The following is a 24,452-nucleotide window of genomic DNA, read 5'->3' as shown; positions in this document are numbered from 1 at the left end:
TCAGAGCTTTGATTGATTTCTCTGTAATCAATACAGACCTTCATCCATCATAGAAACGAACACAGGTGATTTAAAACGCTGATCTCAAACAGCTGATGGAGGAGAAACCAGATGCTTCCTGAGCCTGTTTGTTTTATTTAATGATCAGAAAAAGACTCAAACGGTGAATACAGAAAACTTCGAAGAGTAACTGAGCTGATTAGAATAAAAGAAAATGTCATTTAAAGACTCTGTGCTGCGTTGTGGTCGGTGTATTTTCAGAATAAAACGCTCGTGTTAATCTTCTCTCTGCTGCTCTATATTTGTCCGTGGAGATAATCCGTTTCTGCATGCGAGCTTTTCCTTCAGAGTCTGAAAATAGCTCTCACATCCTCGAACTCCTGCTTCCATTCAAAATGGCTGGTGGAAGAATTGTGCCACATGCAGGACGAGCACACACACACTCACACACACACACACACACACACACACACACACACACACACACACACACACACACACACACACACACACACACACACACACACACATCATGAGTCATTGCCGTCCACAGATCAATCCTGCAGAGTCCAGGGTTAAGCAGAGTACACACTGATAAGCGTTGTTTAATGGTTCAGAAGATGAACGTCGGGCCGCTTGATTTCAAATCATGACTATTCAACATTTGAATATTTATGATCTGCACGTGAACGAAACGATAGCCAATCGTGAAGCGAGCTGACTGAAGAATAAGGAAGAACAGCAAGCGCAGAAACTCAGTTTTTAGTCTCCTCCAGCTCGATCTGTGACTTGTCCGGCCAAGTTCTCCTCTCCATATTTGTTTCCTCTAAAGTCATAGTTTGATGGTGAGAGAGTTATTGGTGGCTTGGTCGTGTCGTTGCTCTCCTCACACTTCAGGAACTAAACTGATTACAGTAATCCGCCATAACTCGTCGTCATGTGTGGGGGCGCTCTCTCTGGTTTTAAACGTCTGTGAAGGTTTGAATCCTCTGCCAGCGTGGGCCAGACTTTAGAGGATTTGTCCCTCCGTGGCTCTGAGATAAACTCTGACTTGTATTTTCTTCAATTTCTTTTTTAAAATCATTTATTAGGATTATTTACTCCGTGTTTGAAGATAAGAACCAGCACAGAAGGAGCTAAACGTTTGTCGGCTCCGATGAAGACAGGCTGCGGGATAATTCACCAAATGATTGTTTGTCTGTGACGACAGCAGAAACATGTCTGGATCTGATTGTTTCTCTTCCAGGCTCTAATGTCCAAACAACAACCCAACACAAAGCTCATGAAGTGAAACATGCAGACTCTGACATGTAACATAATGTATGTTTTATAACACGCCTCCCAACATGCCAAAGAAAAATGGAGCCAGCTTTTCTTTCTGACTTCTTAGCGGAGTGAATTCAGCCTCCTCATATTTGCACCGAGCCGTGAGTAATTGGAAACTGAAAGTCTCATCTCATGCTCGTCTGCTGCTGAACTTCAAAGCAGCGCCAGACTGCAGCTCCCGAAATCTGCTCACAAAGACCCTCCTCCTCCTCTTCCTCCTCCTCCTCTTCCTCCTCGTCCTCCTCTTCCTCCTCTCCCTCCTTCTCCTCCTCCTCCTCCTCCTCTCCCTCCTCCTCCTCCTTCTCTTCATCCTCCTCTTCTTTATCCTCCTCCTTCTCCTCCACTTCTTCTTCCTCTTCCCTCTTCCTCCTCTAATTTGTCCTCCTCTTTCTCCTCCTCATCCTCCTTGTCCTCCTCCTCTTCCACCTCCTCCTCCTTGCCCTCCCCCTCATCCTCCTCATCCTCCTTCTCCTCCTCTTCCTCCCCCCTCCTCCTCTTCTCCCTCACCTCCTCCTCTTCCTCCTCCTGCTCCTCCTCCTCCTCCTCCTCCTTCTCCTCCTCCTGCTCCTTCTCCTCCTCCTTCTCCTCCTCTTAGCTGTGTATATATGATGAAATGATTTCGACCCGTCATGTGTCTTCTTTAAGCCTCGGAGCGTCTGCAGAGTCTGTCAGACGAGCAGCAGCAGAAACACAAACCATAAACAGAACCAGAAAATTGGCTTTAAATGCATCGCTGATTTTTTTTTAAAGTGGGACGCTCCGCTGCGGACAGCTGTGAAACATGAAAAAATATTTATTTATTTATTTTGGAGGAAGGGATGCACGCTAACATACAGACTTCTGTTTCTCCTGTTGTCGTATAGTATTTAGTCATTCCTTCAGTCAGTCGGATGTGATCGACCCTAAACAGCTTCAGTCATCATTCTCTGAGTCTTTACCTCTGTGTTAATAAACTCCTCCTTTGACCCTCGTCTTCATCACATCACTGAGCTTACTCACAGCGTCCTTTGCTTTCCTTACTTTGCACTCCCTAACTCTCCTGTGGGAACAGATAACTAACACAGTCTGATCAAGGTCTTATAATCTAAACCCAGAGGATAAGATTGTTATTCCTGCAAAATGTTGGCTGGAAACAAAATATCATCAGTCATGTTTTGTGGATTCGCTTTTTCTTTATCGAAGTGATCTGATTCAAAGGTCAAGACAAATTCCTAAACACTGCAGTGTCATAACGACAGGTTACTTTTAATCCATAATTAAACATTTAAATTATTCTTGTACAGAATGACATTTTCCAGGAACAAAATCATCAATAATCCATCCACCTTTGGGCAAAGATCATTTGAAGCAGGAACCTCCAGAGCAGAGAAAGATAGTTAACACTGGAACATACAGCTGCAGTTCCTCCAGTGTCCACTAGAGTCTGTCTCCTGCAGTGAGTCAGTCCCCATGGAGCCCCATGTTAAAATGCATATTGTAACCCCTTCCTATCCGTCCTTCTGTCCAAATGTGTTCAACAAGTAAAACTCAAGGCTTCAAATAGGAGCTACTGTTGCTACGTCCATTTCTTCTACACGAGACATCAGTTCACCTTTGTTACAGGAGATAAAAGGTGACAGACCTGCAGAATCACATGTACAAAAAGACGATTAATATCTAGAGTATCGACACATTTCTCTGTACATGTAATAGAAATACAACTGTTCCTTTGTATTAGATACGTGCATTAAATAAAGTCAATTTCAGGATGTTTCCAACAACCTTTAAGAGTTCAAGCTTCTCTAAGATTCCTTCTGTTGCAGAAATGTTTCTCGCTCACTGACTGTCATGATCACAACTCGTGGTGCAGTGATAGTTTCCAGTACTTAAGTGAACTCTTTTCTCCGTCCTCACTTTGTCATAGACAGTAAACTTGTGTGTGTGTGTGTGTACTGTCGGTGTGTATTTCCTCCGTATGTTTCCTGCGTTGTGTGTTAGCATTGCGGCAGAGGATGACGAGTCCACACTGCGTTTTTTCCCCCCCACATGAAGTCCTCGCTAACCGCTAATCCGGTTAGTCACATCACAGAGCTTCTGTACCCACCAGCTCACAAATCCTCCAGTCATTTACCCTGACGCAGAAAAAGAAGAAGAAGAAGAAGAGAGGAAGAGCTTAGTTCATTTTGACCAACTGCCACAGAAGATTTCACAGCGCTCGTCTGTCCTCCTGCTTTACTGTAATTAGCTCACAGTTAATGATACAGCGTGTGCCGGACACAAAGCGCCATCTCGCTGCTAAAGTCTACGTTTTGTCGAGTCGTCTCTTCGCAGGGCGGCAGCAGGAGGATTATCCCCTGGTTGACATTGAAGGAGGAAAAGAAAGTCTGAAATATGAAACACAGTGCAGTTTATGGTCTTTAAGAGAGAGAGAGAGAGAGAGAGAGAGAGAGAGAGAGAGAAACATTCCTGCACCACTTGTATCATGATTTCTGTCAGTGAAGCAGTCTGAACAAAGACAAACTTATTCAACCTGCTCGTGTTGAGCTTCACATGCAGAGAGCCTGAAGGCCACATTCTCCTGGATTTCTTCTTCTATCACTCTGGATTAACTCAGACGTGTTGGTAATCTGCTCCTGCAGCACCTCAGGGTGTCACTGAATTATTATTTTTTTAACTATTGTTTTACAATAATGTGTAAGAACACGCAGCATGCGCAGAGCTCATGTTCATCTGAACACTCTGGAACATCATCACATTTCAACAACCTGATAGTTTAAAAAGGCTTTATATGCGATTTTTCACACTTAAATATGATGGAAATCAAGTATATCCTCTAAAAATAACTCTGTGAGTAATGACTGTCTACAATGGGTGTAACACCCGAGTCCCACTGTCTGTGATGTTTGTGACGGCTGACTCATCCCCTCGTGAATAAAAGTTGTTTAATTGAGGGACTAGAGAAAAGAAGAATAACATACTGTACTCACTGCTTAACTGCGTTTCTAGATCACACTCATTTCGGGTAGATTTACACGCAGCGTGAAGATACGAGCATAATATAGATCGCTAGCATTAGCATGCTAACACAACAATGCACCGCAAGTTGTTTTGGTTTCATGCTGGTGCTCAAGGGCGACATCTGCTGGATGAAAAAATCGCATATAAAGCCTTTAATAAAGAAGAGATAAACATATGAGAGCTCCTCTGGTCTTTAATGCAGACACACCTCAAGTCTGACTTTTAGCTACCTGCTTTACAAAAACAGTACCTAACAGTCACCACTTTCTCAGCTCCGTTATTCAGCAGCATGCAGCTGTAATTAAAATGAAAATGTGTCAGTACTGAGGCAGATAAGAGAGAGTGTGTGTGTGTGTGTATGTGTGTGTATGTGGGGGGAGGACATGTTGTTCAGAGCTGTGAGACGTCAGGTTTCTCAGGTCGGCTGCTGCTTATCTCCTCCGTGCACGAGGAGATGACAGCCGGACGCTGTGCAGTCTGAGAAAACCCAAATTCATCTTCTTCCTCCTCCTGTGAAAACCAAACCAAACCTTTTGGTGTTGAATGAAGAAGCTTAGTCTGTCCACTAGACTCTGTCTCCCTCAGTGAGTCAGTCCCCATAGATCCCCATGTTAAAATGTCCAACTTTACAGCTGCAGTTCCTCCACTGTCCACTAGAGTCAACAGTATACAGTGTGAATTTATATAAATCACCCAGTGTGTTTTATGAAGTCACCTGTTTATCTGTTCCTAGATTGATCTCTAGCACGGTAGAGTCAGTGTCTCCAACATGGCGACCAGCATCGTTGGCCTTTTTGTAATCCAGTGGGTGACATCACTGAGACTACGTCCATGTTTCATACAGTCTTTGGCCCTGGCATATGCAGCATCATGTTTTTAGCTTGTACTCAGAGCAGCAGGTGTCAAACAAACAGTATGTTGCAGGTCACACCAGCACCGTACTGGTGAGTCAGCAGGACGCTCTGTGGGGTAAAGTCTGTGTACCTGCTGCTACCCTCGCTCCACCTGCCTCCACCTCTCCGTCGCCTGACTAACAGCTGACACACTCTGAGCTGCAGTGGAGGATTTTTATAGACTTTCTGCTGACAAAACAAACAGTTTAAGGTCTCTTCAGGTAGACGTGTGAATCAAAAGGAGGATCAATCCTAAGGAAGTCGGCTGAGTTGACTTCAGTGGCGGAGAGGTGGGAGTGTCTCCGTCAGAAACAGAATCTCTGTTTGTTCGATCGTCCCACTCACATCAGCTCTCTCTCTCTCTCTCCGTCTGCCTTCTCCTCCCACAGCTTGACTCTCAGACACTCCGCTTCTGTCTCTGAGTTTCTCTTTTCTTAGTAAAAACTTCCTCCTTACTAAAACGAGAGCTGGAAGTCCTGCAGGAAACACTGCAGGAAAAACTGCAGGAAACACTGCAGGCTCTTTTTCTAAAGATGTGATGTGAGGCGAAGCAGAATTCACTGAGACCATGTCTCTCAGTCTCTGGTCCATTCAGGAGCTGCTGTGGATCTCTGGATCACAGGACACGGGATGTGAGGTTCTCCAGTTCTCAGACAGATGTTTGAATTTATTTTTGTGAGCGTGTTCGGACAACTTGAAGCAAAAGTAAAGAATTGAAGTTGAAAATCATGAATTCTTTCTCTGAGAGTATGTAGATTTCATAACGTGATAAACATCAAATTTGAGTCCTTGAACCTTACAGGCCTTACATTATAAAGTGAGACATCTGTCACATCATCGGTTAATCTGCTGCAGCTGAGAGCCAAACGCTTTCTCTGCCCTCTGTCTCTTTAATCTGTCTGCATAATTTAAGAGGTAATTACTTCCACCATCTTTACCGTCGCTCCTCGTCCGTCCTCGCTACTCGTCCGTCTGTGGAGATAAAAATCTGAGTTTTCAGACGTCCTTCAGTGACAGGACGAGCGGAGGAGAGGGAGACATCTTTAAGTTCAGGACAAAGAAGATACTCTAAGTAAATGACGAGTTAGTGAAGACTCTGATTTAAACTTCATAAGGTTGCTCTGGTAGTCTGCATCTCTTCAAGGTGACTGAAGAAGATGTGAGGTCACAGTAAAGACGAAAGTTTAGATATGGGGCCGGGTAAAGGTTTGGGTAGAGGTGATGGTGTTGTATTTGACCGCTCATAGATCGATTTAGTCCTCTTCCAATAACTTATAGATGGACTTCAATGTGATCCATGATGAACACAAGCCAGCTCTCATGAGAAGGACACTGAAGCTTCAGTGTTTAGCCAGCTCTGCATCGGTCTTTAAACCTTTCTGCGTTCTAACCTCTCTCCATTTTTTAAAAGCATCTCCAATATTGATCCTAGTTTGAGCACGTTTCTGCTCGTGGAGCTTATTAGAAACATGCAGAGGCTTTTTAGGTCGGGTACAATCACTTCTATCTGAACCACTTCTCTTGACCGCTTCCATCGCTGCAACACCTGTTGGTTTGACCTGATAACTGCTCTCATATCTGGCAAACTGAGGGGCGTCCAAAACAGTCGTGTGGGGGTGCCTTAAAACCGCCTACCTTCTCTGGTCCAAACAAATCCAGAGCATTCAGGAGCAGAATCTAAAGTTAGAAGGAGGACATACTGGCTGCTGCATTGTTGTCAGAGAAGCCAGCACTTCAACAGAGCATGTTTCCTTAATGTCTGATCATGTAGTAAGGTCACTTTATCATTTCACTCACTACTCATCTTACTTATTGGTCCTTTAATAAATTGTTGGGATATCAAAGGATCATTTCTCGCAACAAGCTACAGGATTTATCCGACCTGCATGAACAAACCTTCAGCGTGATCTGTCTGACTACTGTGAGCTTTGTTGTGGAGGTTCTTCACCCCCAGAGGATGAATCTTAGTAACCACGGCGATCCCTGACCTCACTTCAAACACTGGCCTTGGTGTCACGACAAACAGCGTTCATGAACTGCTGATGTCATGGCCCTCACAGGATGAACCCTGCTGATCTGTTTCGTCCTCCTGTAAATGAACTTTGATGATGAATGATGTTTTCTGTTTGGAGGGTAAATCCTGACATTCCTCTGAATGGTGACATTTTTGCAGACGTGAATATTCTGTCTCTGTGAGGCTGTGAAATCATTTTCAACGTGCTCTCACCTTCTTCAAAAAGACACATTTACATATTTTAGAGAGGAGAGAAATGTGCGAGTTAACTAAAACCATCCTGTCACCTCTTTGTGCTCCTGTCTCTGTTAAGCTCTCAGCCCTGAACATCCTCTCCAAATGAGCGACACTCTCATTTCCATGCTCGCAGCGTCTACAGCTGCACATATTAATGCCTGAAGAGCTTTTAGTGTCTCTCTTCCTCTCTTCCTTGTCTGGTTTCCTCTCTCTCTCTCTCTCTGTCCTGCTTCCTGTTCTGCCTCTGAATCGTTGGAGCAGCTCTCCGGGTCCAGACCGGAGCGTTGCCTGCTCACAAACTTGGCATGCTTCCTGGAAAGATTAAGAAAATCTTCTGTGAAAAAATGCTGACTCACAGAAGTTCTGTTTTTATCGGCGGTGCCAGCGGAGCGGCCCGTCAAAGGGACGCACAAACAACCATTAACACAAAACCAACACTTTAATGGTGCTGTGCAGTGATTGGCTGTCAGCGCCTGTGCAGACCTCTCTGAGCTTTACAGCCTTTTAAAGGAATCATATTGAACATTAGCAGAGGAATACGTCAAACAGGCTGACAGGGAGGATCAGGCAGACGCCCTCCTTCTGTTTGATGATCATCTCGTGCTTTACGATACAGAAGCTGCAGACGGTTTCTGACCCTGCTCCTCCAGCTTTTTAAAGCTTGTAGACGATCTGAGACTTGCTGGATGACTTTGATAAGTTCCTGATCCTGAGCACAGTCATCAGTTAGTCAGGTCTAAGGGTCCTGAAACAGCAGACTAACCCTGGGCTAATCCAGGCCTTTGTCTGGGGATCAGTGTCTGGATTAGTGAAGCAAATGAAGAGAAAAAAAAAAGAGAAACTGAAAAAAGAAAAATCAGCTGTGTGCACCCTTTTTTAAGACACACAAAGTGTAAATAATGGCCTTGCATAAGTTTCCATCTGACTGTGATTTTTTAACTCAGCTGTCATCACATCTTGGTACACTCAAGGTGATTCAGCGACGTCGTAATATTTGCGTCCCAGTTGTCTGTGAATTTGATATTGCGTTAAGGTGTTGTGGAAGCACAGCACAGCAGGAGCTCCGCATACACACACAGTCAGAACTGCGAATTGCACACACACACACACACACACAGCGCTGCGCTCCCCCGCTAGCTCAGCTGATCCCGTCTCTCCTCTGTAACGCCTCTGTTACTACCTCTGAAGAACATTCAGATGAAGGCAAAAGTGAAATGGGAGTAAATACCACGGCTTGAAACGATAGTCTGATAGTCTCCTTCAGAGTCCTATTTCCCGTTGCCATGGTTACAGTGATGGACAGCTGTTGGGAGTGTGCCTCTGTAGTAACAGCTCTCCTGCCACAGCTGGCAGCTCTTCAGGGACCCACGTGTCCGATGTTCTCCAGGAGATGGCTGTCAGAGTTAACCCCCCCCCCACCCCCCCCCCCTGTAAAGTGGGTCCCTTGGGCCCCTGACTCAACCTGCAGGGGTCCTCGTGCTGCGGCTGACTGACACACCATGAAATCTCCCGTATGGGGGGGGGCTTCCTCAGCAAACAGCACATATGTTTAAAGATATCCATCCCGCTCCATCACCCCCCACCCCGCCCCGCTATCTTTATAATTTGATTTCCCCACTCCATTGTTTTCTCCCCGGTGGCAGGAGACACGGGGTAATGAAATGAAGCTCTACTCATCCTCCCCGGTGAGCTGAGGCTGCAGGCATGCGCTGTGACAACACCACATGCTGACTGAGCCGAAAAAACCTCCGCATCACGCTTACCGAGGAATGCTTTGTCACATTCTAACCTCGAACACAAGCACACAGTCACATGACGCAGGACCACATACTAATCCTCACATCCCCACGTCACTTTGGAACCCAAAACATCCCAAAGGGAGCTCAAACGGTCAACCCCACTTTAACACATGAAGACATTGACATCACTTACTCTGCAGATGACATCATGATGTAGACGGGCATGAAGATGGTGAACGCCCAGTATAGATGTTTTTTGGATGGGACAGCTGAATAGAGACAGGAAACGTTTGGAGGAGAGAGACAGGGATGAAAAGGCCGAGGTCAGATTCAAACCCACGGCTGCTGCGACGAGGCCTATAACCTATGTACATGTGGTGCATGACATAACGTCATGGTTATCTGGCGCCCCCTTGATAAGCTGATATGAATTACATTTTTGGATTTAGATGCACATTTTGTAGCGGGATACTTTGACGTGGACATTTGAACATGATACATTGGTTGCGGTTTGTTTTGGCATCTTCGCCTCCAATAGAGAAATGACCCCTCCTCTTTGGGATCCTGAGGATCCAGCAGAGTTGGGGGTAGCTGAGGTCACAAACAGAAGATCTCCGACCACACGGTACCGTTCCCTGAAACAACGTTGCGCGTTCTCACAGAATCCAAGCAGGCCGCTGATTAACAGACGATCTCTGAGACGGGACGTTTTCCTCTCAATCGAACTGAGAGAATAACATTCCTTCATTCTCCTTTATGAATGGATGTTTCATCGGGCCGTCGGTCCTGCTGCACAGAAGGTAATTAAAAAGGAAAAGCAGCACGGCGCTGAACAATAGAAGCTATTAAAGAGTGGCGAGCAGCCTGTTAGCGGCTGATACAGTAAACACACGAGCGTTATTCAGTCATCAGGACTACGAGTCGATCGTTGTGATCGTCTGCTCCTCTTATTAACCCCTTCAGTCTCAGTCTGATTGAACATTTCATTATTTCTGTCTTTTATGACGACGTCCATTGTTTCCTCTTAACGCTGAGAAGTCTCTCACTATTTAACAAAAGAAGAATGGCGGCTTGTGTCATGAAAGGAACAATCATCCTGAAACATTTTCACAATAACCTCAGACAGACAAAGACGTCAGAGCCAATTAAAAGAGTCCCTCAAATTAACATCTTACTGAAAGCGTTGATAACGGCTGTAGCTTCAAATCTTTGTTTTCTTTTTCCCGACAAATTACAAAACATGACCAATAAAAGAAGTATTTATCTTTAACTCATTACATCTTTAAAGAAGTGGTTGACCAGAAATGGTAAGAGGAAAAATGAGGCCGGCAATCCAAAATACTGGAACTTAACAACTGAAGCCAGAATTGGCTGCTCAACTTCAGGAAGAGAAAGACACCAGCAACGTTAGGAACTAAAAAAATCAAACAAAACAAAATGTAGAATTAAAGGAACAAGGTTTGCAACTTCGGGGACTAAGAGAAGGAGGCCCGCTATGTTGGAGAAGTAGAATCGGGGGAAATTTAGGGGCCCACAAAAACACAACAATTTCCAGAAGTCAAAGACGAGTCTAGCAATGAGACCAGCGTTCCAAAAAACAAGTTAAACAAAGTTTGGAACTAAAAGAGGAAAAAACTAAAACAAAGTAGAGCGGCAATGTCTGAACGAACAACGGTAACGTGGACAATAAGGAATGGTCAGTTCATATTTTGGTCAGGACTAACCAGATGAAATAAGGGAACCTGTGTTGGAAGCCAACATGTCAGACTGTTAAGGAAGCATCTGATTTTACAATATGCAGTTTATTTCTACATTTTGAAACCTTTATTTTGTTCTGATCTTGAGTGTTTATCTGAAAGCAACAACATTTTTAGAGACACCAACAAAGGCAAAACAATGGAGGTAAAACAGACGGACTGCTTCTTCGTCTCAGCACACAGGTGGGTGCACACAGAGTCACCTGGGGGATACCTGTCACTCATCTTTTCCAAACTTCTGGGGGGGGGATAAATGTAGTGAACTGCGGCGGGACGGATGACGTCTGACAGCGCGAACACTCGGCCCGAGTGCCCGTCTGAATTCTGACTGCTGTAAAAAGCTCTCAGGATCCGCGGAGCACGACAGACAGGCGGACAGCTGCAGAGACGAGCATCACGGCGTGCATCACATCTCTCAGTGAGGTATCCACATCAGACCTGACACTGCTCACTCACCCATGAACACAGGTTAAACTGTATGCAGATACAGGTCAGCCGTGCACACTGAACACAGACTGACTCGACCGGCAGCTATTTTTACCTCGAGTCTCCTCGCTCTCAGATCATTGTCGTCACAGCACAAAGGCTGCACTTTGTTTTCAGCATCATAGAAAGATTCTGAAGTCTTTACTGCAGACTGTAAACACTGATTTAAATCTTTGTGACCTTTAAAGGGACAAACATCTGATTTCTTTGATTTAAGAGTTTGACGTTTCTCTGCAACTAACTAACTAGCGCTTTGAGTGTGGGCTAGTGCACGCAATGGGTAGAGAGCGAGCAGGGAGACAAGGAGGCGTGTGATTGGTTCATCAGATTGGTACCTCATGGCAGACATTGGTCGAAGTTTTTACAGGCTTACAACTGCTACAGATGACGGATTTTCTTCGTTCCTTTTTCAGAGAACACGAGTTATTAATTTCTGTCAGGACCTAAAGACAATTTCAACCAACATCTTAAAAAGTGGATGTGGAGGAAATTACCAACCCTGACTTTAAGTTGTATTAATTAAAGAGCACTTTTCTCTTTTGAGCATTTTTTAAATGATTCCTGTGATGACATTGAACTTGAGCCTTTCTGCACAAATTAAATTCACATTTGCATGAATGACGATTTTATAAGCGTGTGAACATTTGACCTAAAGTTTAAATATTTTGGGTTTCTAAAAGCTGGAGGTCAGAACATTTAGAGTCTCTGTTAGAAGCGGTCGGGAGCGTTAACAGAAAATCCTCTGCAGAGTTTTTGCACGATGTGGAATGAAAGCCGGTCGAGCTTCAGAGCGAGCGAGGACAGATCAGGACGAAGAAGAATAATTTCAAACATTTAAAGTCCCTAAAAGAAAAGCTCCCACATGGCAGGCGGCAGAGAGCGAGAGAGAGAGACTGTTTGGCCCAGCAGAGGAAGTGTTTGTAATAAAAGTCAGTGTTTGGTTTAAAGTACCAACAGAATGGGCCGTTTGTGGTTCCAAAGCATGAAGGAAATGGACTGAATTACAGATTTGAAGTGAAGCCTCTGCAGTTTAACAGAGAATAACTGTGAACGCTACTTGATGCTGAATGTCAGGCGTGATGACAAATCCAGTATTTGATCTGAACCTGATTAACACCGAGGTGTTCTCTGATGACATGTCTGTCTTTGTTCCGTCAAACTCATCTGCATCACTTTTGTATTCTTCAGTCTCTGAGTCCATGCAGAGGCGAACCAAACCAAAGCAGTGGAACAAACTGTGCACATTTTGCAATGACAGGAGGATAATGCACGCATTATCGCTGTGAAAACTAAAATTTGATGATCGTGGACAAAGAAAAATGAAGGATCATCTATGGGAGAAAGTGTCGGGATGCTGGCAGACATGACGGACGAATGCTGGTTGGAGTGCCCCCCAATTGATTCTTTCTTAGGGTCCCAAGAGACTCTACAATCGCCCCTGAGTCCATGAAAGAGTTTGATCAGAAATATTCATCTGAATGTACACGTGTCCTCAAGTGTGGCCTGAGATCAATCATTCAGTAAAAGTTGTCTGCTGGCTGCTCTCCTGCTCCCTGACTGACAGCCCGGTGTGTGTGTGTGTGTGTGTGTGTGTGTGTGTGTGTGTGTGTGTGTGTGTGTGTGTGTGTCTCCTCACTGTCCTGAGGCTCTTGAATGCTCCTCTCTGATTTCCTGTCTGCAGGTAGAATGGTGATCAGGTGTTCAGCTGCAAAGCGTCTGATTGATCAGAGTGATGACCTCTAGGTCAGCGATGGAGTTTGATTGAACAATCTGATGATCCTCTGCGTTAAGGAACATTACATTTCACCTGGAGTCAGACTCTCCCCTCAGATTAGTTTCTGCTGATCAGACACTTTCTGTTCCTGTCACTAGTCTCTACAAATATCTTTCTGACACTTTTCCTGAACAGCATTCTGCAGACTGCTCCCAGTTCTCCTCACATTGACGGTAATGTGCAATGTGTGTCTGCGGCACGTGGACTGTTGTTAGACTGTTCTTTATTGATTCTTCTGAGCAGGCAGCGCAAAAACACCAACACTCATTTACCCAAAGGGACAAGTTCACTGTCTCATATTGAGTCGTGTTATATTGAGTCGTATTGTTTCATTTTTTAATTTTGTGTCAGGTGATATCGTATCACACCGTTTTATGTCATGTTGTGGTAGATCATGTGGTGTCATATCTTATCGTATCATCTCCTACAGGACTCCGTTTGGGTTTGAAAACATGCTAAGCTGATGCTAGCTCTCTTGACCAATGATATCTGTTGTTGATTATTCATTATTTTTAAATTATTATTTAGAAACGTATTATGTATTTATTATAATAAATCATGTTTATTTTAAAATATTCACATTATTATTTTGTTTCCTGGTTGGCGTCTTGCTCTCTCGTCCGTGCAGCTGAAGGGTCATCATAAATAACGAGGCTAAGTCGAGTAATAATAACGTAATAATGGGTAAGGGAGCTGATGGGTCATAATCAGAGGGCGGGGGAGGGGGGGGGGGGTTGGGGTAATATCCCGTGGGAACAAATGACATCATCATTACCCAGGAGGCCGTTTGTTCTGGAGGTCACCACGAGGCCTTCAGCCCCTTGGTGACCTGCAGGATGTGAGTCCTGACAGAGAGACGAGCTGACGGCTGATGGGATCTGACAGACGGACTGTGAGGGGGGACAAGGACTCACCCGGAGCCGCATCACTGTCAGAAACACGGCAGCACCTCATTAAGACGTGAAGAGAAAGCAACCTGATATTTAAAAATGATCCAGCTCAGACCTGAGCAGGTAGAGAGGTGTGTCGTTGTTATTCTCGTTGACCCTCTACCCGAGTCCTCCTTCACTCCCCCGTCCCCCCGTCCCCCAACGGCGCTCTTCAGCCATGACTTTTAATCTTCTGGTGCGGGGGGAGTCTGCTTTTGCTCCGAGCTCTTCTTCTCTCCTCTGGTTTGAGCGTTTTCAGCGTGTAGCTGTCGTTGTCATTAGCCTCCTGCAGAGCAAACTGCTGTCCTCATCACCTCATTCCCACTCCGGCTCGTCCTCCTGTTTGTCCTCGTTTCCACGACTTTAACAAACAGGACTTTAGATAAGAAGTTTAACATTTATCAATAACCTTTATCATCACAAATACAGCTGCTGAGAAAGAAAATAAACCTTACCAAACAGAGAACAGAACACATTTCTCTCCTGATGTGTAACCGCTCTTCTTCTTCTTCTTCTTCCTCTCCTGTGCCCTCAGACTTGCGGAGGATGACGGCGGGCTTCATGGGCATGGCGGTGGCCATCATCCTGTTCGGCTGGGTCATCGGCGTGCTCGGCTGCTGCTGGGACCGAGGACTCATGCAGTACGTGGCCGGACTCCTCTTCCTCATGGGAGGTGAGTCAGACGTGGATTCACCATCTTATTAATGTTAGAAAGATCGTTCAGACTTTAACTCTGCATGTATTCATTTATTTCCCTTTGAGCCTCCATTGATCAGCTGTTTTTACACATTTCATTTAAGAGACCTGCAGGGAGGGACAAATATTCTAAATGTGAAAGTTTAACTCATTTTCCCTCTGATCGGAGAGAAACCATTTCACAGAAGTTGACAGCGTCCACACAGCGTGTTTACACCTGCACACGTTAAGGCAGTATTTAGAGATGAGTAAGAAGTTCATGGTGACGAGGATTGTCCTCAGCAAGTCATTCTTCAGATCAGCTGAAACACAGTGAGCCTCTTTAACCTTCCTTCAACAAACTCACACAAACACTCATTCATAAAATATGCAGGAGCTGGACTTAAGTGTGACGCACGATTAGCTTCACAGGTTTGTGGTGCTTTTTGTGCTTTGGATGAAGCGAGGCTGTTTCCCTCTGTTTTCAGTCTTTACGCTAAGCTAAAATAAGCTTAGCTCGGTTAGGCTAAGATAAACTAAGCTAACCAACTGAACAACGGTGTCAAGATGCATATTCAGGGAAAAAGTAGAGCTCTATTCTTAAAGCTTTATCGCAGAACAAAAGTCAAATAACGACTGAAACATGATCTGAGTGTGTGTGGGTGGGGTTGTGTGTGTGTGTGTGTGTGCGTGCATGAGTGTGTGCATGTGCTGATTTCTCTTGGTGAATGAAAGTGTAGTGTATGAGTGTGCACATTCAGCCCCCGCAGCCCTTAACACACATACACACACACACACACACACACACACAGCCCTGCGTGTCCCAGTTTCTGGCCGTGGACAGTCAGTAGTAACTCTGAACACACACAAACACACACACAAACACACACAAACACACACTCTCTCTCGCTATGACATGCACAGCTCTGGCAGGCGGCGGCTGCACACTCGATTATGACGGCTGTTGGATTAGTGCTGTGCCCTACAGTTGTATAATGAACAGGCAATTAAAAAGTCAATTATATTTGTTGGCAGTGAAGGCAGCAGAAATAAGCCGGGTCAGTCTGCAGCGTCCAAATCACAGCAGAGCAGCCCGCAGCAACGCACAGCCCCCAAAAACCAGGCCAGACTCGGAGTCTGCTTCTCTGACAGTCCACAGGAGAGGAATCATCAGTGAACATAACGGAGGGAAACTAGAGAACAAACACAGATAGATGTATGATGTGAGCCCTGTGAGAGAGGCCATGGTGTGGTGGCATGCTGATCTACATGTGATCTGTTTCTGCAGATGTTTGTGTGTTCTACATTCGATAACTAATTATTCAAAGATCACACACAATTCCTCGCTCTTATCTTTACTGCAGGTATCCCTAAAATAGACTTTTTACTATCCAAGACAAAAGCTGTTCTCCCTTTAAATAAACATCTATGCACTATTTCAGCATGAGCAAAGATCTTTACCTAAACCAAACCATGTACTTAACAACAACCATTTTGTCTGTTTCATGAAATATTACATTTAAGTTCTCATCAGAACGACTTGGGGTCATTTGGAAAAAAATTGTGGTTTGTGCCATAATCTGTATTCTGTCAACACAGACCCTTCTGATCAAGGATCTGGTGTTTGGTTGCATCCGTGCAACATGTAACTCTGACAACGAGTGTTTGAAATGGGTACTGCAGTAAGTTTCGTTTTCGTTTTCACTGCTCGGAGCAAAAGAGGGAGAGACGCGTCTGTGTCGGAGCTTAAACTGCAGCATGATAGAATAAACACATTAGCCCGGTTCTACGATCTCTCTACTTTGGCAGATCGTCAGCACATTAAAATCTTTCACGATCTAAGATCGTTATATCGCCCACCACTATGTGGGGGTGCCTTAAAACTGCCTACCTTCTCTGATCCAAACAAATCCAGAGCATTCAGGAGCAGAATCAAAAGTGAGAAGGAGGACATACTGGCTGCTGCATTGTTGTCAGAGAAGCCAGCACGTCAACATAGCATGTTTCCTTAATGTCTGATCATATAGTAAGCTCACTTTATCATTTAACTCACTACACATCTTACTGATTGGAAGAGCATCTTCATGAGGTGATGATCACAAACGAGCAGAAACTCTTCTCTGTGTGAAGTTTCTCAGACTTAGCTCTCCTTCAGCTGTAAAGATCACGTTTCTCAGCGACTTCTTAGGTTCAAGGTTTGTTAGCTTGAACAAAAATGGACACAACAAACTCTGTGACACCGGGACGTGAGGAGCGACCTCAGCATGCTAACTTTGCATAGTGATCCGTTATGTGTTGGTAGGACAGACCCAGGTTTCATATTTTCTAAATAACTACTTGCAGCATGAAAAGAAGAGAATGAGTAGAATATAAATTAGTCGTGGACACCATGGCGAGTCTCAGACCTGACTCTCTTTTCTAGGTCTCTGATGTGAGCTGATGTCTTTCTTGTTTCCTCTCTCACACTGAAAAAAGGTTCAATTCTTTTTTTCTGTCCTTTCAGGAACTTTCTGCATCATCTCCCTCTGCACCTGCGTCGCCGGCATCAACTTCGAGCTGTCCCGTTATCCGCGGTACCTGTACGGTCTGCCCGACGACATCGGCCACGGCTACGGCTGGTCCATGTTCTGCGCCTGGGGCGGCCTCGGCCTCACCCTCATCGCCGGCTTCTTCTGCACCCTGGCCCCCTCCGTCCAGCCGATACCCCGATCCACCTGCCCCAAGTCCCGACAGGAGAACGGCACCGTCTGCTAAAGACGACCGACTGAACCCCCAAAATCAACAAACAGAAAAACTGTCCAACGTCTTCATCCATCCAATCATCTCCAGTCTCTCCTGGGTATTTTTTTTATCTGTGTGTGTGTTTAAAAATGGCTGTCTTGATGATCTTGAAAATAACAGAAAAAAACTGAAGAAATATTATCGAACATTTGAAGTTGTGCTTGTTTAGTTGTCGTGGACGCTGAAATGGACCGTGACCGAGAAACCCTGCAGAGGAAACTCTCTGAGGACATTGAAGGACTAAATGGTGGACACGTGAAGAGGCTTCTATAAACTCGTCTGCGGGGAGAAGCAGAACTCAGGATTGGAGGGAAACTGTCGTTTGATCGATTAAAGATCTTGAGGAGGTTTCTCCTAGACTCGCCTTGTGGAGCCTCCTGTGGTCAATTCAGAAAAAAGAGGACCAAACATCAAACTCTGAACTCACTGGGTTGGATTATGCGTTGACTTTCACTTTGGTCCCTTGGATGTTTTGGGGACATCGTGGCGTTGAAGAGGTCAGGGACCATCTCTCTTGTACATTATTGTACAGAATATTCCAGAGAAAAGACAACCAGGACCTGTCATGTTGGACCATTTTCATTCCCGTGTAGATGCATTCCAAATCGTCCAATGATCCCGTATCTCCATTTAGCATTTTATACATTCACTCCTCTCTGATTCAAAGTGTTTCCTTTTTACTGAACCCGTCACGTAGTGAACGAACTGTGGACGTTTCTTCAGAGCAAACGTTTTGTCTGTCTGATTTTTTCCATTCTAGTCATAGAGATAAATGTGTGTGTGAGTGTGTATGTGCGGGAGGTGTTTGTTTCGCAGTCTCTATTGAAAAAAGTTGTAAAGATGAATCATAGTGACAAAGCGGCGTCCTGCCTCGGGAAGAAGACGATGAAGACGTAACGGAGACGTGGCGTTTCCTGAATAATGACTCCTTCGTCTGTTCTGGAGATTCCCAGCAGACATGGCAGATCAAGAGGAGTATTTTTAAAGAAAGCAGAGACTCTGAGTTCTGCTGCTCGGAGCGACGTTTGAACCTCACCTGATGAGAGTAAACTACAGATTAGCTTCCTGGAGCTCCATACCTCCTCCTAACATACATCTGTTTCTGTCGCTAACAGTGGAGCGCTAGCAGGTTTCTCTGTGAGCAGAACAGCATCAAAGCACAAGGTTCAAAAGGTTTCAGTCCAGAGAGACTGAAGAAGAAAAGTTTTGCTTCTGCAGGAATCCTCGAGGCCTCTGCAAACAATCATGAGTCAGACATCAGAACACACACCAACAGGAGGGTGAATATTTCTATGCACAGTAGAGACGAGGATCAAACCGCAATAACTAGGGACCAAACACAGCAGGAAGTTAGCAAGATGCTACAGGAAGTAACAAATTACACATCCACTAACGCCTCCACTTACGTATGTGACTCCTGTCCGTAGATCCGTTAATATACAGATGATGCCTCCTAGTGTCCGGCTCAAGGAAGTGCATGTCTTTAAGGTTGGATAGAAATCTGATCGAAGCTTCCTGGAGGAAAGGGGGAGGGGCTAATTCTGTCCGTTTTAACACATCGATAAAACTGTATACAAAGAATAAGCATATGTTATTACATTAACATTAAAACTGGATAAAGACGTTATTTTGAATCACGCAAACTCTCTTTACGATCAACGTCGACAACTGAATCGAAGGAAATAGCCTATTAGCTCTTAGCATAATTTAGCTGTGCTAGCACACTGCCGTACCGTCTCCCTAAAATTCACAGCAGAAGTTCATGTTTTTCAACGTACTCGACGCACCCCCCCAGATTTAAATATTACGGGGGGAGTTTCACTGACACATCGGGTATCATAATAATGACGTAGGAATGAACAGACCTCCGGTTGACTTCACCCCCTACACACACGCGAGTGGAAATGAGACGTAAATCGTTAAATAATAATAATCTATCCTGGAAGTGTCGAACCAATCAGCACCAGTCTTTCAGACCAGTTGGGTGTGGTAGTTGTACATGTGTGCATCCACGGTTTACCTGCTTTATGTCTTCAGCTGCGTCAGTCAGACGCTGCTGACTTCACTCAGATTATGTCTTCAGTTTAGAAAAGGTATTAGAAACTATTACAACATAAACATCCACATAACTACAGTTTGGTAACGAAAAATGTTGCCCATGCTAAACGTAGGCCAGGTTTCAGCTGGAAACACGTTGGGGTAATCCCAGGATGAGTCAGAGGGCGCTAAAAGGCCTTTTTCTGTAAATCACGCCATAGTTCCCCGATATGAAACCAAAAATTTCACCAGACGGCTTCAAGCCTCTACGTAAGCCGCTGAAACCTCTTACATAGACTCTCTTCTCCCAGCACTGGAGAGCAGCCCTCCCCTGGCAGCCCTGCAGCGTTCTGCCCATCAGAAGGCTTTCAGAGAGCTGGCCAATCAGAAGAAAGTGGGCACATGGTGGGGGGGGGGGGGAGTTAAATGAGGGTTTTGACTGACACCAGTTATCAGATCAGTAAGATCATATCAAGCTGCTCTAGAGGTTTCACAGACATGAGAGGTGAACATGAGGAGGAGACGGGTCCAGAAGTCCAGAAGTTTTCAAAACTTTTGAAAATTCTCGGTCCAGGCATGAAGCGTAGTCATGTACATCTCGTTCCAGAAACCTGACTCTCACGTCGATCAGATAGGATAAAGATGTCCGACCATTTCTGTAACTTCACAAACCAACAATCCAGCATTCACACCAATGCCACACAGCGTTCGGACGTCTGAGTGCAGCGGAGACAGACTTCTCTTTAACTGTGAAACAAAGCGCTTCTTACTGTCCCACTTCATGAATCAACCGAGTGCGAACCTGTGGATGCAGTTATCCCCAAAATGTAAAAAGCTAGAATACCACCGACATGTCGCATGTTTGATCTGGCGTTAACCTGCTCCGACAATTTAAGAAGATAGAGAAAAGACAAGAATGAAATACGGCATGTTTGAATTTGAGCCCTCCGTTTTGATGACCTCGAGATCCTGTCTTTTCCTCTTCAGTCTAAATACTACAGAGGACACATGGAGTTAAACGGCGTCTGCTTGTAGATACATTCAGAGAGTATGTTAGGGGTGAAGAGTGTCAGAGGTTATCTGGGTTATTTTGAGGGGACGGCTGCTGTGTGAAGACGTTTCTCTGCCTCTTCAAAGAGTTCAAAAAAACCTCTTGTGTTTCCAGCTGCACCTTTCAGACAGAGAGCAGGGCAAACAGACACCACAGATGTTAAATAATAATGTAATTATAATAATATCCCATCATGTTCTCCTGCTGCTCACATCTTTAATTTGTGGTTGATTTCATCATCGTGATTCCTCTGAGCCTCCTTTCAGACGAGAGATTGCGTAGGATGGCCAGCGATTCATCTTATAATAACATCATCTTATATGATTACATAATGCCCTCTTCATAAACCCGCCTTTCCTCAGATAATCAAACCATTATCTCCGCACCAATAATGACGTTAGAGGGTCAGTGGCTGCTTTTTCATTCAAAACTCGTCATTCTATTAAAAATCTGTTTTAAAGTGTGTATTTATTACAGAAACCACACACACACACACACACACACACACACACACACACACACACACACACACAACCAGAGACGTTAGAGTTGACACACGCTCATAATGCTGCTGATGACCACATGGAGGGGCAGCGGACGGCGCCCGGCCCCTCTAGTGGATGCCTCTGTTTCCAAAGCAGACGCCGAGGTCAATCTCTGGAGCGTGCCAGATTGTAAATCAATTCAATCAATCAATCAATTTTTATTTGTATAGCGTCAACTCATAACGTTATCTCGAGACACTTTACAAAAAGCAGGTGAAAGACCTTACTCTTTGTCTGTTAACATTACAAAAGAGCAGGTAAAAAGACCATACTCATTGTTATGTTACAAAAAGCAGGTAAAAGACCTTACTTATGCTATATTACAAAGACCCAGCCTATCCATCAAAAGCCAATCGTCCTAAAACATCAGTCCAAAAACATAAAAGCTGCAATTTGTTGATGGTGTGAAAGCTTGTAGGGAACGACGGTGTTCAAGCGCCTTAACACGCCTGAACGCGAACACAGACCGAGCTTTAAGTCACAACACACCCCTTTCATTTATCTGTCTGCTTAGTGAGGTCTTCTAAGATGTTCTCCTCAGATGATGATTCCTTCAACACATCGATTGTAGACCGACAGAAATCCCAGAAAACCCGCAAAGATTCAAAGACGTGGACCTGCAGGACATCAGAAAACATTTTCAGCAACAACTCAGACTGACGGATCGAAGCAGAACTCAAACAGCTTCATAACAACCCACCAGACCCTCGCCATCCTCGCTGACGAAGAGACGCAGAGCCGAGAAAGAAAGAGAGAGAGAGACAGAGAGATGCAGAGAGAGGGGAGAGAGAGAGAGAGAGAGAGAGAGAGAGAGAGAGAGACTGCAGCCTCCACTGTGGACAAACTATCAACCTTTAACATCAGTAACGTGTCTGTTCAGTAAACATAACATAGGAGAAAAAAAAGGAAATGTTCTACTGTGGAATGTAAAATCACAAAATAAATCTGGTCAGTGTGTTTACTAAAGCTGCTGCTGCTGTGGTCATTTCTGAGTGACGGGACAGAAACGAAGGTTAGTGTGTCAGAAAGGACCAAAAATAACAAAATATAACCCGCTGTGTTTGGTTTCGTCAGATTATTAGGACGGTAAGTTAAAGACAGAGTCAGTATCATGTCCCTTCAAAGTAAAATAGAGACTTCTCCTGAAGTAAAGCTGCTCCATCGTCCCTTCTGGGCCTCCGTACATGTGTGGTGGTGACTGTGTATGCAGAGACTCTGTCCTCTGACTGGATTTCACTGTTCTGCTTTGTTCTGGTTGACTCGGGACGTTTCTGGGCAGAGCTGGTGTGTTTCCTCCAGCCAATGACAGCGCAGCAGGTGAGTTTAGGAGAGGATACAATTCAGTGATTGGACGCCATTCAAACCGGTGAATATGACGGACGTGGACGTAGCAGCTAAGAAGAGAAAATATAATCACAGTGAGGAGAAACACCAAGTGGATAAAGCTCGTTCTAAAACGGGGGTAAACCTTGTGTTGTTTTTTACCCGTGGACGTGGAGTTGTTCTGCTTCCTGTTGGACAGGCAAACACCGGCAGTTAACTTTTGCTAGCTTTGCGTTAGCTTGCAGTGTAGGTACAAGCAGTAAACGTACACACTATGTCCTGCAGAGAGGGTGAACTTCTGGTGGGAGATGAGCCCAGGAGGAGGGGCCCAGTTTGAATGTTTACAAACATTTCTACTAACTCCTCCTTTAAAGCACAGCCGCAGTGTAAGCATTTCATTCACTCTCAACTTTATCTGCCGCCTTGTCAGAAAGATAACGATTAACCGGTGTAGGTACCAGATGTGCTCGGGTTTTCAGATCGACTCGGGGTCCTGCGTCTGTTAGTGAAGTCACAATATGAGCAGAGAAATTATAGTTTTCACGGTTTTGTGGGTCTTTGAGCACAACAGTGACCGCCCACTGACGATAGGACATTTAATTTGGCATCAAAACGGCTTTAAAAAACTGAAAAAAGACAAAGGTACAAGACTGTGTACATGATTTTCGTCCAAAGTCAAGGAACTACCCATCCCACAATCCATTGCGAATTATATTGTGTCTTCTTAAATGGCACTTTGTCGTTGTTAACATTTTTATACTGTTACTAAAACTATCTTGTAGTTTGTGTTGTGGAAAATATAAACTACATTCACTGCGGCATGACAAGGTTATTAGGCTAGTACATTTCGTGTTAGCTAACTAACCAGCTAACCTGCTAGCGGGACTTATCTGTTCGCATACGGCACCGAGGGGCGGTAAACATTGCCATGGAAACAGCAAGCTTAACCAATCAGAAACACTCTATAGTCGCAGGCGGAAGTGTTGTTCTATGCCCTGATATCGCGAATAAAACTTCATATTGTATGACGTAGCTAGCAGGCATAGGACCCAGAGTCTGATCTGAACACCCGAGCACATCTGGTACCTACACCGGCACTAACTGTGAAAGTATTTGAGTTCTGTCTCTTTAAATTCTTGTTCAGAATGTGCAGAAACATTTAGAGCGTCTTGCAGACAGCAGGCCTTCAGTCATCATGGACATATGAATAATAAATACTAATTGACAGGATGACTCGACTCGCTCATTAACCGCATAGCTCTGTGTGTACAGGAAGGAGCGGCACAGAGGAGGAACGCCATCATGGAGCTTTGTTCTCAACAAACACGCCACAGTAAAGTCGACCTTTACGGCTGCTCCTTGTTTTAAACTCTCATAAGGTGTTACGATGCTGGATGTCCAACGGTGGGCACAGTTTCGGATCATGACATGAACATATTTTTTTTTTTCTTTTTTTTTTGTTGAGCATTTTGCGACTTTCATGTAGAGATAGTGGATAGAGCTGGAAATCAGGGAGCGAGAGGGGAATGACATGCAGGAAAGGAGCCACAGGTGGGATTCGAACCTGGGCCGCCACACATGGGACACAGACCACTGCTCCACCAGCGCCCCGGACTTTGAAATCTTCGCTAAACCAAAGAGCGCAGGTGCTGCAGTCGAGCAAAGAAATCACCTAAAAACAAAGACGGCTCGCACACTGCAGGGCGCCATATTCCATAACTTTACTTCACCGGGTGACATTTGCAGCACACCTGCTCTTCATTAGACAAGGGTCACATTGTACAGCGTCATCTTAAAAACAAATGAACACAGTCACTTCACCAATCACAGATCAATTTGTAGCTACAAGTGAAGACAGGACATCATGTACACATGATACAGTGGAAAC

General features: G+C 44.7%; 1 protein-coding gene across 1 annotated transcript in view; it reads left to right on the top strand.

Moving 5' to 3' along the window:
• The window catches only part of tmem178bb (transmembrane protein 178Bb), a 78,140-nt gene extending 55,933 nt beyond the window's left edge, over positions 1-22,207 (top strand). The window contains exons 4-5 of the mRNA XM_020644660.3: positions 14,688-14,825; positions 17,331-22,207. Coding sequence (XP_020500316.1) covers positions 14,688-14,825; positions 17,331-17,581 — 389 coding nt within the window. The 3' untranslated portion in view covers positions 17,582-22,207. The remainder of the gene's footprint in view (positions 1-14,687; positions 14,826-17,330) is intronic.
• Positions 22,208-24,452: the final 2,245 nt, after the last annotated feature.

Source organism: Labrus bergylta, chromosome 23, assembly GCF_963930695.1.
Source record: "Labrus bergylta chromosome 23, fLabBer1.1, whole genome shotgun sequence".
Classification (NCBI taxonomy): domain Eukaryota; kingdom Metazoa; phylum Chordata; class Actinopteri; order Labriformes; family Labridae; genus Labrus; species Labrus bergylta.
This window is presented reverse-complemented; position numbering and strand designations above follow the sequence as displayed.